At 39.2% G+C, this 16,045-nt stretch overlaps 1 protein-coding gene across 2 annotated transcripts in view; it reads right to left on the bottom strand.

Moving 5' to 3' along the window:
* dok7b (docking protein 7b) overlaps positions 1–16,045 on the bottom strand; it is a 39,995-nt gene that overhangs the window by 6,605 nt on the left and 17,345 nt on the right. For both annotated transcript variants that reach the window (XM_053232845.1, XM_026945007.3), the window contains 3 exons: positions 10,766–10,885; positions 2,022–2,129; positions 347–1,152 (listed from right to left, as the gene is read on the bottom strand). In XM_053232845.1, coding sequence (XP_053088820.1) covers positions 347–1,152; positions 2,022–2,129; positions 10,766–10,885 — 1,034 coding nt within the window. The remainder of the gene's footprint in view (positions 1–346; positions 1,153–2,021; positions 2,130–10,765; positions 10,886–16,045) is intronic.

Below are 16,045 nucleotides of genomic sequence, written 5' to 3' on the forward strand. Positions count from 1 at the left end.
TTCACAGCTATTCTTTTTTTATGAATATTTGTGTCACAAGACCACTTCTGGGGAAAGAAGTACTTAAGGAAAGTGCATCATTTTAAAACCATTGTTAAAATGTATTTTGTAATTTCACTTTGTAAATATTACGTAGTCATGATTTTGCGTGTAAAACAGAGTTTTAAATGTGAAGTATTGGTATGGCGCTGGTATGGTTTTGATCAATTGGGCTGCATCCAGACCTGGCAACCCTGATCAATAGTTTCTTAATTCTCATGATGTTATGATGACTTTGAGTTAAAGTTGTACTTAATGTGCACACAGAAAGACAAACAGGATGGAGAAAAGTGAGAAAAAACACTACCTTCACTCCTCCACATACAGGACAGAGAATGTGTCGCTGCATGGTCAAGCCTCCAGGGGGTAGTACTCCATCACCACTCACATACGGCCTCACGGGTGCAGTCAGTTTGGGAGAAGCAGGGCTTCCCTGTGGCACTAATAGGCCACATTCGGGCTTCTGGGTCGAGGAAGAGGTGGAGGGGTGGGGCTGAATGAGTCTTCGAGGGGTGTCGTAGTGCTGCAAGAGCTGAACAGGCACCTGGTACTCTGACTCTTGTGCTTCAGATACCCCAGTGACGGGGCAAACACATGGTCTGTGCCCTGGTGGCAAGGCAGCGGGGCTTGCTAATATGCTGGATGTTTGGAACTGTGGAGGAAGTCTGGGGATTGTGTTAGAAGTGGAAGTTGGAGTGTTGGGGTTTGTACTGGAATTTGTGTTCAGTGTGAGGCTCATCACTGAGCCGAACTCCTCAGTCTCTCCCTGCGTGGTATCTAAGCTGCCTGTGTAGGATGAGAAGCTTCCGGAATAGGACGAGTGGCTTCCTGTGGCGATACCGCTGTCCGTCGAGCTCTGTCGCCCTGCCTCCTGAAGTCCTCTGGGGCGGGGCGGTTTAGTTGGTGGGCGGAGTAGTCCTTCATGATGCTCCTCACTGGATGGCCTTGACCCTGTCGCTCCTGACACACACACTGAGGGCTCTGTAGGAGTGGGGTATCGAACTGGGTCAGCCCATGTTGCTAGGCGACTGCTCAAGCTAGCATCTGAGTGGCTGGTCTCGGAGGAGGAGCTTGAGATGCTGCGGGCATCTCCTGTGGAGCTGGAGTGGGAGGCTGACCAATTAGAAGAGAGAACAAATAACATAGTATTAAAAACTCACGTGCACCTGTGAAGAAAATGGGTATCAGGGTTGCCAGATTGACTGTTTCCGTATCAAGCTTACTGCCAACTGAAGTGTAACCTCTCAAACTCTTTCCAATTTATGCTACACTAAATTACCTTAGACCCAGTGATTAAGACATGATCTGGCAACCTGATTAGAAATGGCAATGCAGTGGAGTGTTTAATGGTGCAGTGTTATATAGATTAACCTTTAGAAAAGGCAACGGTACAAGATCTGTGGACTTTTTGTTAAACAGTGAAAATAATATTACATATTTATTCCCTTATATCAGGGAAACTTATTACAGCTAAGGACCCCTTCAACTGTAAAAAATTCACACACTCTCTCAGTACAGATTTTTGAACACAACCCAACTATTCAAATATTACATTTAGATGAAATATTTTGGTTATTTACTAGAACAATAGTGCTTCTATTCCTTAACTATCCATGGACAGAACACATTATTTTAACAATTTAACATTATTTATAAGTGTAAAGGTTTCTGAGTTCTTGAGGTTTAAATTAATCAGATTCAATTCAAGTGACTGGTCAAACAGTCTAATAACTATAAAAAGCCAATAATAAATACAACTTTGTTAATAATGTTTGATTGTGATTTCCACCATTGTAGATATTAAAAAACACACACACACACACACACACAAATTTCCAGTATATGGTTCATGGATCCCACTTTGACAACTACTTTATATTCCCATGCTGCATCAGAGGGTCTAGGCCAACTATATGATTTTCCTACAGGTTTCACTGGGGTTACTAAATAATATGCTTTGTGTGTGTGTGTGTGTGTGTTACCTATGCTGCTCTGGCGGCTGCACACTGACAGCATGCTGAGGCGTTTCTCCAGCTCACTGGCTTCCTGCGTAATCCTCTCCTCCACAGAGGACGCATGAGCACTGAGGTCTAAAAAATCAAACAGATTCAATTACCATCAGCCCAAAAAACAAATGTGTTTCTCTCTTGTTTTCTCTCTCTCTCTCTCTCTCTCTCTCTCTCACACACACACACACACATACACACACACACATTTGGCGGAGTGAAGTTTGGATATTTGTAGGTAATATATCAATTTGTTATTTTAGCTTTTGTTCTGTTCAGAGAATCACTGGAGCCAGCACACACACACACACACACACATACACACACACACCCCTCAGTAAACTGCCTGTGAGTGCTTGGTGCACAAGTGGCAGTAACCTGATGGAGATGACTGTCCTGGGATAATGAATTCTTCATAGTATTATTAAAGCCTTTCATGACTAAGGATAGGCTTAAGTACTCGAGTACTCAACAGTGACCGCTACGATCGATCATGAGAAGTTAGTCAATGTTTGAGTCAATGTTTTTTTTTTTTTTCCTTCATTTTTTTCCATTAACCTTTAAATCCCATGAATTTGCATCCTTGGGCCCAGATGTACATTAAGATCAATAACTAAAGATTAAACCAGGAGACGAAGAAAACATCTTCATTCATGAAAACATACAGTATGTTGCATAAATTTGGCAAAGCAGTTTTTTCCCTACATTTCCCTACAGAGCAAAACTGGCCATGCTCACAGGGTAGGAGGGATAGCATACTCTTCTCCCCGTCAATCACAGCAACACTAGCCAATCTTGAGCATCTGTGAGCTCATGTATGCAGAAGAGGGCCAATTTTATTTTTCTTTCCAAAATCTTTTGTTTGGTCCATATTGTTTGGTCTGAACAAGCTGAATGATGTAAACTCATAGAAACCTGACAGACTAGGAATGAATAGAAAATATACAATTTTCAGCACTTCCTGTTGTGGTGGCTCAATGGTTAAGGCTCTGGAATACTGATCAGAAGCTGCCATTGTTGGGCCCTTAAGCAGGGCCCTTAATCTTCTCTGATCCAGGGTTGCTGCATCATGGGTGACCCTAACAAGTGGGGATATGCAAAGAAAACAATTTCACTGTGCTGTAATGTATATTTGACAAATAAAGGTGGCTGGTGCTTCTTCTTTTTCTAAAAATGATCTGTAGTTTGACCAGACATTTTGTGAGCTAAAGCGTCCACAGGTATGCCTCTGAGAATAGGTGCCATAGTTCCATCATCACGCATGAATATTTCAATTCATTTATTTGGCAGCTGCTTTCATCTTACTCAACTTACAGGTAAGGCAAAATTTAATCCAACAGAGCTCTCAGGCCCACACACACTTGTCACAAAGCAGTCGATCAAACTATACATGATACGTTCATGAAACAGAATAAGTAGTGCACATTAATACAAATAAGTAAGTAAGTGAACAAGTGTGAAGAACACAGGTTTAGTGTCAACAGGTAATCACGTGGGAGAACACACACACAAACATGTTTGTCTTTCTTTATAAGGATCTTCCACTGACATAATTATTAATGCAGCTAATTAATCCTATGCTAGGCCTCAGTAACCAAAAGAACATTTTGTCTCTTTTATTCTATTTATTTTTTTTTAAAGCTGCAGTTTTTTCCTCATGGGGACCAGCCAAAGTCTCCATAAGGTCAAGATATTCCTTGGATTGGATTCTTCTGCCTCATTAGAAATCATTTTTTTCTTCATATACATGATCATTTCTTATTTTGCTCCTCAGCAGAATTAAATCTAGAACACTAGATCAACGTCATGGCACCTTTCTCACACCCAGGCTCGTGTATAAAGGCTGCAGGTTTTAATTTTACATATATAAATAACTTTTTAATTTATGTATATGTTTAGTTGAATCTTCTTGGAGTGTTTTATAGGCCATTGATTCAGATTTTATGACTGCAGGTTTGATTTTCTTTTATTTAAGATGCTTATTTTTGGTTTCATTTTATTGCAGAGGCTCGATTTCACTTTACGTATGCCTGATGTAAGGAATAAAAGACAATGAGGCATGCTGATGCAGGGTGAGACTACACTGTATGTTTGTGCTGCCGCTTCTCTTAGCTTTTTCCTTTCTTTTTTCATTTTTTTTGAAAAAAAAAAATAATAAATTGAGTGTATCAGATGGGTTGATGCCATAGTTTGGGTCTCAGAGCTTCTCAGCCCTCTGTGCTGCACTGTGCCTATGCTCGCTTTATGTGGTGTTTGTGCAGCTTTGTGGATCCTTGGCATGGCATTTGGAGTGATGGTGCCTGGTGGCACTGCAGCCGTGTGAGCTGTGTGTACTGTGCCAGAGTTGGCCATCAGTGGAACTGTGATTAGCTACACCACTGAAATTCAATCATTACAGAACTCATAACTCATAACCTCTCTTCAGACGCTGTTGAAAACTCTCAGTTCTCTCAATCTGTACTGCCATAATGTTTTTTTTTCTTGCCCAGACTCTGTATATCACTGTGTTATATCTGCACTCCTAATTCTCTTGGTATTAATGTATCACTACCACTGCACATGGTTTCAGTCTATACTACTGCAACTGTTTTCACATTTACTCTCTGGCTAAATTTGCACTGACTCAACATTAATGCACATTTTAAGCATGTCTTCTTGTCTTGCCTTGTACTTTGTTCAGTGTATTGTATATTGTTGACTGTTCAGCTATACTGATCCCAATTACTGCCAACAATAAAAGAATCAACTGACCTAGAGCAATTAAATGCCTATAATATATAATAATTAAAAAACTGGCCTTCAAATGGATTAAAAACTGTCAAATATGTCATGTATAAATATCCTCACATGGGTTTTCATACCACTGCTATGCAGATGACACTCAACTCATCCTCTCCTTCCCTCCTTCAGACACTCATGTTTCTGCTCGGATATCAGCATGTTTGGCAGACATCTCATCATGGATGACAGCTCATCAACTGAAATGTAATCCCACCAAAACTGAACTGCTGTTCATCCCAGGTGATTCATCCCCATCTCAGGATCTTGCAATCTCCCTAGACAATTCTCTGATCTTGCCTTCGGTTACCGCACTCAACCTTGGGGTAACCATGGACAATCAACTGTCCTTCTCCTCTCACATTGCTAATCTGACACGCTCATGTCGATTTCTCCTTTATAACATCAGAAGAATTCATCCATTTCTTTCCACACAGGCCACACAGGTGCTTGTTCAGTCCCTTGTCATTTCAAGACTGGACTACTGCAACTCACTCCTGGCAGGTCTGCCTCTGAGCGCCATTCGTCCTCTGCAACTGATCCAGAATGCAGCTGCACGATTGGTTTTCAACCTTCCTAAATTTTCCCATACAACCCCATTGCTACGCTCCCTCCGCTGGCTTCCTGTAGCTGCCTGCATTAGATTTAAAACACTGATGCTTGCCTACAAAGCCAAAAACGGACCAGCACCCACTTATCTCAAAGCACTTATCACACCTCGCGTGACACCACACTCCCTCCGATCCTCCAGCACTGCTCGACTGGTCCCTCCATCTCTCAGAGTACAAGGAAGGCATGCATCGAGACTCTTCTCTGTTCTGGCACCAAGGTGGTGGAATGAACTTCCCCTGGCAGTCTTCAAACGATGTCTAAAGACTTACCTCTTCATAAAGTATTTAAGTTAGCACTTTCACAAAAAAAAACCCCTCCCCAACAGAGTTTTGGACTGATGGTATTGCTAGTTTGTGACCTAGTGAGCCAATATCAGAATGTATTTTTGATAGACTTCAAAGCACTATTGTAAGTCGCCCTCGATAAGGGCGTCTGCCAAATGCCATAAATGTAAATGTAAATAAATGTAGATTAAGCAGAATGTCTGCCATACAAAACCCTGTGATTGAGTTGTTACTACAAACAATACTGTACTAAATCTAGCGCATTAAGGTAAACCTATCAGACATCATTTCTGCTGTCATAGAAAATGATCGACATCTTCGGATCAGATTTGGGAATTCAACAGCGCTGTGCTATAATTAAAATCCTATTACCTTACCAAATCCTATTATTTGTTATGATGCTGCAGTTTACAGTTTGAAACTAGTTGTGATTTTTGTCTTACTTTTTTTATTCTTGCTAACATGAAGTCTCTCTCTCTCACACACACACACACACACACACCTGAGGAGGACCACCCTGCTTATAACTAAATGTCAAAATTTGACTCTGCCTCCTGTCCAACTTTGCACAATACAAATGAGTGTGTGGTGCCACTCTACTGATCTGTGGGTGTTATGACTCACACGTAACAGTAAGCGGATACAAGTAACTGTAAATAGATATTTCTAGAATTTCTCTCCAACGCAAACATCAATGATCAGCTTTATCCAGCGGCTCTCGTGGCTTTGATTCTGCTTGTGACACTCGACACCTGATCCTGTTAGAGCACACTGAGCTATGCGAAGTATCAAGAGAAGGTTCTGCCTGGCAAATTTCCTTCATCACATCATATATTAATACGTAAAGCTGGCGGTGTGCTAATCTGACAAATAGAATACGAGACGACCTGTGAGAAGAGTACAAACACACCCCCGAGCCAGCATACGTGTTCCCCTCTGCCCTAGCTGAGGAGTCAGTGTCAGTGATAGTGCTACTTTTAGCTGTTAAAAAAAAAAAAAAAAACGCTGTGAATGTCTCAGTTTTAAAATGTCATGCAGCCACAGCCATAAAAAACAGCACAGCTTTAAATTATGCTACTAATTAATTACTCTCAGTATTAGCAGGTCTCCCACCACCAAGTGATCCTCCATTAAAGATCTCTGATGTGAGATGGTTTAAAAATGCAAACAGTTCATTAATTTTTACTACAATATCAGGACCATGTCAGAATTTGAATTTGAGAGGAAATAAAGTGTTCCATTTATCTGATATGTGCTGAGGAGACCAAAAGAATAATACAGACATATTGTCAAGTCAGATGAAGCCTGAGGAAGCCTTTATAAATCATTTAATTACCATTCATTACCACTCAGTGATAATTAATGTGATGTAACAGTGTATAGTAACGAAAGCCACTGCAGCTGCGTGAAACCCCGCCACAGGCAAACTCTAATTAAAACTGCAATTGCACAACCTATTAACTGCTGGTATTAAAAAAAAAAAAAAAAAAACAAGGCTGATGCTGGTATTTCCCCCCAGTGGCACGACTGAGAAACTCTGATTTTGAGTGGTAAGAATGCTTTTCTTGTCTTATGTTTGAAAAAAAGGCGCAATATAGCCCAAACACAAACTTGAGTAGGTTGATAAGGAAATTGGAAATATATACTGTATGAGCGCAAAAGCGCGCATTGCAATGACCAAGCTATTTAATTTCTTCCAAATTAAAGTGCCCTGTGATGGTTCTGGGTGTATTCCCAGCTCATTCCCAGTTTTCCCGGAATGCCGCTCCGGCTCCACCATGATCCGACCAGGACAAAGTGCTTACTGAAGATGAATGAATAAATCATGTTCTTTGCCTTTGGTTCTTTTCTTTCCAAGCACTTTTTATTGATTTTCCCTTATGTTTTGGAATGTTGTCTAATCCCAGGGTACACCCACATTCCACTTCTATTATTCATTTATCTCCAAGTAACCACTTTATCTTTGTCAGGGTCATGGTGGAACGCTGGGAATGTGTTGGGAATACACCCTGCATGGAATCCTATGCACACCTACTGGCAATTTAGAGTAGTCAGTCTACTGACCAGCATGTTTTTGGGAGCTGGGATGAAACTGGAGAACCTGGATGAAACCAACATGGACATGTGGAGAATACATAAAACAGCACACAGGATCAAACTAGGAACCTGGTGCTGTGAGAAGGCAATGCTACCACCACCATGCAGCCCAGCATTTCACTTATAGCTTCTTTTTAGAATCTTTATCCTTTGTAGTCACCTATCTCCAAGTCCTGAAGCTGCAAACTACAACTTTCATGATCCCTCACCTTGCAATCTATTCACAAGACCAAGCAAACACCTATATCCGTTCACAATCTCCCGATCACTAAACAGAATCACCTGGTCACAATCACACTACTCCCTTTATACAAACTCCCTTTATATGGACACTCAGCATTACTTAGGTATAGCCTAGCCCTTTTTCTGTTTGCTTCAGTGGTTTTAATGAAAAAACCATAAACCAGCATCCATCTGTCTGCCTCCATGACAGGAAGATTAAGTTGAAAAGTCTATGTATATTTTCCCTTTTCCTCCAGAAACTGTGGTATTATTTTAGGCTGCTTTCATGAGGACATTTTTGGCATCTGTCAGAAAAAGAAGTGATGTGTAAGTGTGCATACCGGTTTATCATCTAGACATTTCTATTTTTTGGTTTAAAAAAAAATACCTTCTGCAACAATAGCCAGATAAGATTAATTTTTTTTAAAGTGGATGCAACATTTTTAAACATTTAGAAACATTTTCCAGCAAAAGCAAAATTACATCATTTAACCAAGAATGCAGTCTGAGTATGACACAATATTTGTTAATTTCACTGTCCAAATATAATATCCTACAGTGCTACATTTTAGACAATTTTTAGCATTTCATCATGACTAGCTAGCGCTGCTTAGACTAGCCTTGAAACCCACCTCCTTAAGCTAAAATGTACGTATTTCTGTGCTCATACGGTTGACTAGTACAGCTCTGGATGCTCGTTAACAACCACAATTTGCTATGCATCAAGGTGAATGATTAAAACTCCTTCCAGGACAGTCTACTGGTTGATGCATAATTACATCAGAGTGGAATTATACCTCTATAAATGTTAGAAAGTTAAACTTTTTAAGCAGACGTAATTGGCTTCCATTAGCGCTTGCTGTCCTAGTGAAATTGTGCACTTAGACTGCTGTACAGTATTAAATGTCATTTAATTTCATCCACTTTGAAAATGTGAGGTTATAAAGCAGATATTGTGATGTACTGATACAAAAACCATAAGAGTGAGCTGTTATACTGTGAATGGTTTATATCATTCCACTCCTCCACACAAGGCAAGACAAAGAAACAACGCTCACAAAAAAGTTTTATTCTGCCGCATATTGCCTTTCATCCTGACTCGATTAACTTGTCAAGCTGCTCCTCCACATCTCTCTCCACACTGCTACTGCAGCGGCTGAGAGTTTTTCACTACTTGAGCAGTATTAAAAAACAATAATAATAATAATTCTGAGACATATGCGATAATTCCAAGGCAAAAATATTTTTCTTTGGCAGGTAATACTGTGAAATATACCAAGAGCTGAATAGTGACAAATGGTTGGTGGATTTTAATACGTGAACAAACCTAATTCTCAATTTCTCTGTACTTTCCAGAACTCAAGGAGCGTGAAACTAGTTTTTTGTTTGACATTTTATAATTACGACATTATGACCATTGATTTTAATCTGCTGTGCAAAATAATGTATCGATGAAAGAATCAATGAAAGTTAATTAAAGTGTGATTTTATAAGAACATGAAGAACTTTGTGGAACTTTGTCTGAGCTGCATCAATACCATTAGTTCCAGACTGAGTATCAGTACATTTGGGTTTTTTTCTGTTCAATATCAATACCAATAATGAAATAAATAGCTAACACAGTACTAAACAATCAGTCGCTTCATGGAACATTTGATTGAGCTTTGTTTATGTCAGTTGCTGTTAGTGTTATGCTATGGTGTTTAAACATCTTTAGTAGAGAGTGCAAGCGCGCCCAACCTGAGTGTGCTGAGCAGTATCTGTGGTCATTAAAGATGAGTGCAAGATGCCATGAATCGCACCTTGTCTCACTGTTAATGACCACAATCACTGAACTTTTTAGAGAACTCTTTAGAGATGTTTAATTACACTCATACGTACAACCATGCTGTGCCATTTCTAGACTTCTTTCTTATGTGTGCTTTCATACCTGTGCTGTTGAATGCTCAATTCTGACTTGTTCAGAAAGTGTTGATTAATTTTCTATAACAGAAGTTTCATTTGCAAAGCAAATCTCAGGTTACATTAATGCACTCATTCTAATGTTGTTGTTTCTATATGAATAGCTCCTTCACAGGGGCTTGTGTGGTGGACGGTCCACAGTAAAAGATTAAAATTGTTAATTGTTGATATGGTGTTTTCTGTGAGGAGACATTTATTTAGCCTTTTCAGAAGTCTCCAGTGTCAGCGCAGTCAGAGGTAAAGCTGTAACTTTAACTTTTCCAACACGACAACACACATCTTCAGGACAGAGGGCTTTAACAGCTGCATGTCGGTGACAGAATGACTGTTTATAGCTGTTATAACGTAGGTGATAAGAGGAACTAACTTGTTTTGTGGACATTTCATTTCGATATTAAATGTAACTTAAATGGATCAAAAGTATGATGTGTCCCTCTTTAATTAATAAGAAATTGTTAGTGTTGGAAAATTGCTGTGGTGTAAGAAGAATAAAACACTTTGGGATATTGGAAAATAATCCAGTATAAGTTGGTAACAGTAACTCTGCTTTGTGTTGGGCTGCATCATGCCACCCAATCTTTAATTATCTGCCTACAACAGCACGCCCCCAAGAGTTTTATTCCTTACATAAAGTAGCTTTGCTCAGTTTTAAATAATGAATTCATTAATCAGTAACCAGAGAGAGAGAGAGAGAGAGAGAGAGCTGAGAGTGAGAATGAAGAATGAATATAACCCAACACACACACACACACATGCTGTATGAACCTGGTAGGGAGGGGCGTAATCCAAACGGTGTTCTGCTTGGAGAGGTGCCTCGAGCAATACAGTCAAACAGAAAGCTGATCTGTTCCCCCTCTGTACAGGCCAGAAAGAAGACCCCGGTCCCTTGAGGAAGTGGAGAGAGACAGAGACAGAGACAAATCAATCCTTTAATTCACTTTCTCTTCTAAAACATAACATTCAATAAGGATTACAACTACAGTGAATGACATTAACTCACCCCAGCTTTCAACAGGAGATTAATGTAAATCAGTAATTCTATTCAAATCATTATCAACTATGCACGAAAGTCATTTTTCATCATTCAACACAAATGGGTTTTATTGTCAGCCCTCCCTATAACTTGGAATGAAGTTTTGTTTTTTCAGGACCACGGTACAACACATAACACTACAGCAACCTGATACACAGGACGGCAATATACAGCAGTGTACTCAGAACTATAATTACTCAGAATAAATATTCAGGACAACAGATACACAGACCAGTGCACACTAACTAGATAGGACACCGGAACAATATATGGCATGGCTGAACAAGAACTGAACAGTTATGAAGTCGCAGAAAATGACTAGAAACCAGCGTAAAGAGCTGTATGTAAACTGTAGACTACACTATCATGCATTTTCTCGTAAAAATGTTGCGCCAAGGAGCAATGATGCCACAAAGAAAAAAAAACAACAATGTCAAAAATGACACTTTCTTTATTTGTATCTGTATCTACTTAGTGCTCCAAATATCCATATCTGTACTCGGATTTGATGTATTTAAAAACAAAGTGGGTGTGGCCTAAACTGAAAGGGTTTTTTTTTTTGTTGTTGTTGTTCTTTTTTTTTTTTTTTTTTTTTTTTAAATTAAATATGAACCGTACCATTATGCATCAAAAAACACTGGACCAGTGTTGGGAAAAAAAAAAAAAACCCTGAAATTTAGTTGTTTCTATTCTCCCAAAATACAAACAAACTTGCTTCATTTAAACCACTGTGATCACGATCATGCAGTTAATAAGGATGAATGAATGAACACATCACTTGTGTGACTTTTTTGCTGCATCCCAGTCTCGATGCATATCTCTAGTCTCAAGCAGATGCCCCGTGAACTTTTCTGGCAAGCTTTCTGAAAACAATAGTGCGCCTCCTATTCGTATCTCTTTAGAAGACATTAACTGTTCATTTCAAGTAATACATCTGTATTCCGTATACATTTCAATGAAACAAAGAGCTATTTAAGCAGTTTGTCATGTTTGGAATATAGAGGTGTGGACTATGGATTGGATCAAATCCCAGTTACGCTGTGCACCTCTATTCCACTGTCCAAGGCATTGGCCACATTCCCATATATGTGGAAATGGGCCACTGGAGGTCACCCTCTTCAACATACTTATCAGTCAAGACACGCTGTGCTGCCATAGTGTACAGTCACATGGTCAGGATAATCGTGTTGTCGATCCAAGGGCATTAACACAATCTGCAATGCTGAGTGCCTGCATGCTTTGAAAAGACAAACTGGACAAAGACAAATTGGTTGAATATTATATTACCTTCTGGCTCAGTTGTTTTTTTGTTTGTTTGTTTGTTTTTTTGCATCTTAACCATACATGATTTATCTTTCCAAATCCAGTTAAACACCTACAGGTCAAGTCATTTTCATTGTCCTTCAATCCACTAATGTGTTTACAATTGAATGAAATATCGTCCCTTCAGGACCATGTGGCAGCATACAACACAACTTTCCTAGCAGGATGCCTATACAGGAAGGATTTTTCAGATACAGTTCAGTGCAAACATTTGCATACCCTTAGAACAAAATTAAGTAGATAAAGAGTTTTAATTCATAGCAATGTTTAGACATTTAGGTCCTGATTTTATTTTGCATGAGTAACCTTGATAACACCCAGAAAAAAATGTGCAAGCTCATTTACTAAATCTTTGACTTTTGATCTTGGAATAGCATGTGTTGTTTATCTTCCATGTCTGCTTTAATGAATAAGCAATTTGGGGCATTTTTACCTTAAGGTTCCAATGATTGGGTGCTTTTATGCTTATCATCCTGAATTCCTGCATCATAAAAAGTGATTACATGCACATTTAATACCTGCTCTTTGGTTGTATTACTTTATACATACATTTTTACTCATTGATGCCTCAGAGTCTCATAACATTCAGAAATTTCCCAAAGTAATAAATTATTAGTATAACAGTAAAGTTGGATTCATATATTACACATCACATGCCAACAGCACTTAAACTGAGCCTTTGAAAAAGGTTATTGGCAAAATACCTGCTCATCTCTACTTACTTTTCCTTTACTTTCACATCATATCAAGTTTTCTGACATGTCTCACTGCCTTTAATCAGCATTATACTTGAGTTTCAGTTTAACTCTTATGGCATCTTATTTTATTATTTTACTATTAAGTGAACTATATCTGTTCAAATTTCTATCATTAGATTTGTACACATGTTTAGCAAGTAGAACTTCACTGAGAAATGTGTGTGTGTGTGTGTGTGTGTGTGCGCGAGTGAGTGAACTGACTGTCTGCCCTTCTAATGGGTTTCAGTACTCGATATCTGTTTGGAAGACAACATATTAAGGGCTGTTGATAAAGACTATGGTGATGAAGAGTAACATGTGTAAGTAGAAAATAAGACCATATATGGAAAAAGGAGGATTTATGTTAATCTGCAACCAGTCATATGTTTTATGCTTCGCTCTCTTCTGTATGAATAATTAATGCGTCACTCCTTATATACACATGTCTAGTCTTCCAAACATTTGCCCTCAGTCATAAGTCCCATTCAGACACCAGTTAGGGCAGAACTGTCTCTGTGATTACAGTGGTGTAATGGTCATCATTTACATTGCATTTAGTCATTTATCTAGAGGGACACAGAAAACATGCAAACAGTTGAAAGCGCAGTGATAGAAAGCACATCTTCAGTGATTCATAACCTGAAAGAATCGAATGCTAGTTGTTGTAAAAGTGCTCGAGTGGTGTAAAAGTGCTTTAGATGATTACACAAAGACAATTTCATCCTAAGTACATAATCATTACAAAAAAATCCGTAGCAATACCAGGGTGCATTAATAATACAAATAAATTACAAACCAAGCTGTAACACAATACAGGATCGATGCAAAGTAAATGTAGAGAACGTTAAAGTGTTTTCCTAGATACTGCTTAAAGACGAAGGTTTTAGAGCTTTGGTAAAGTAATAGAGGCACAGAACCATCCTGAGTAGATGTGACGGCTCGATCTCTGATCATTGAAGAGCCAGAACACTGAAGCAGTGGGATCAGACATTACGAGCATGTCTATACCTAAGAGAAGAACATGCCAGACATCCTGAGGTTGAAGACCTGAGTTGGTATGCCAGTGTGTATTTTTGAACCAGGGTACATGGAGGATGTGGTACAGAGCCCTTTGACACCTGTGGAAGCCAGAGGACTGACCTCAGTAGGGGTGACAAAAGAGTACTTTGGTAGGTTATGAACCGAGACAGAGGCAGCATTCTGAATGCTCGGTAAAGGAGATATTGCGGCGAAAGAGATATGGAGACCAGAAAGAACAGAGTTTCAGTAGTTAGGACTAAATAACACAAAGCTTGTATAAGAAGTTGAGCAAATGTAGCATAGTTGAGCATAGTCTGGAAAGGCTGTATTCTTCTGATGTTATGAAGACGACATCTGCAGATGATGAAGCGGAACTTCTCCATGCTATATGGTAGGATTGATCCTGTACGTATGATAAGGACCAGGTTAGAGCATGGCTTCCAGTCTCCAAGTTGGCAAGAGTGGAGAAGAGGATCTGATGATTTATAGTGTCAGAGGCAGCAGACAGGTTAAGGAAGGACTAAAGATAAAGTTCTCACTGATATTGTGTAAAGCCTCAGTGACTAAAATGGGGGACGTTTCCATAGAACGCATAGTGACCAGACTGATTGCAATTACTTGAAATTACCTGAAAGATCTAGATCTCATTCAAAGCCTAGATTTTGTTATATAGTTGCTACTTGTATTGTATATGTAAGGAATAAAACATGATGAGGCATGCTGTTATGGTAAAGGAATCAACAATGGGGTGGTGTGATGTGGCCTGACCCTAAATGGAGTAAACAACATGTCATACATATTGTTACATTTCATGTTAGTTCTTGTAATGACTGCCTCATAGCAGCTGTAAACAGTCGTTCCCTTATCAATCTCTCTTTTTTCTCTGTTGTGACATTAATAAGACAAAAAAATGCAGCTCTTTGCGTTACTGAGAAACCACAAAACACAAATCCGTCTGTCCTGAAGATTTTCCTGTTTTGGAAAAATTAAAGTTACAACTTCAGCTCTGACTGTTACAAAGCGCTGACACTGGAGTCCATCATATAAGCCTTGTGTAAGTTACTTCTGAAACATTTAAGTATTAGAATGAGCACATTAATATAAACGTTGTGGCTGAGACTTCTGTCAGAGCTGCTGTCATAGAAAATTAAGTTAAATTAAATTGTTTTAAATTAAAACAAGACCTTCTGACCAATCAGAATTGAGCATTCAACAGCCCTGTGGTATAAATCTACACGTATATAGCCTTAACTATTTTATCCTCTATCTGCACCTGATCTGATGTTGCCAGATAATAAGTGTTTAAACACAATGATTTAGGTCTTTAGTGGACATTGGCTTAATATTTTTTGCTAGTGAATTGCCATTCATGTGCATTTCATCTGTGGCACGAATATTGATTAAGAAAAATATTATCGGTAGCATGCTAGACTACAAAGTACACGCTAAGTATACAGCCATGTATATGATACTGTATAATTAATAAAAACCATAGCATAATTAATAAAAACCATAACACATAAGTCATAACACTGGAGCTCCAATGAGTGGGACCTATGATCTGGAAAGCACTTTCCAGCTGTGATGAGAAAAACTTCACAGGGAGAGAACATGGTTTACTTGCATTGTGTCAATCAGCAGATTCTCGGTGCAATTATGACTCTGCGCTCCCCTCCCAAAGCCTAATGAAGCTCCGGGCTGCAGCACTCTCACATGTAGTAAATATAGCTGTGCCAGATCCCTTAACGTCACCATGGAGACTACATGGCCTCGGCTATAGGAGCGAGAGGCCTTTACGAAAATAACGCCCTGAGCGGCCGGTTTCATAATCCATCAACAGTCTATAAATACAAGCGACCCCTTCTTGCCAGCATGTCCCATTCTCTTGTCTCCATACTGGGTCAGTGCAATCTGGCTTCAGCTGTGGTTTAA

Source organism: Pangasianodon hypophthalmus, chromosome 3 (assembly GCF_027358585.1).
Source record: "Pangasianodon hypophthalmus isolate fPanHyp1 chromosome 3, fPanHyp1.pri, whole genome shotgun sequence".
NCBI classification, from domain to species: domain Eukaryota; kingdom Metazoa; phylum Chordata; class Actinopteri; order Siluriformes; family Pangasiidae; genus Pangasianodon; species Pangasianodon hypophthalmus.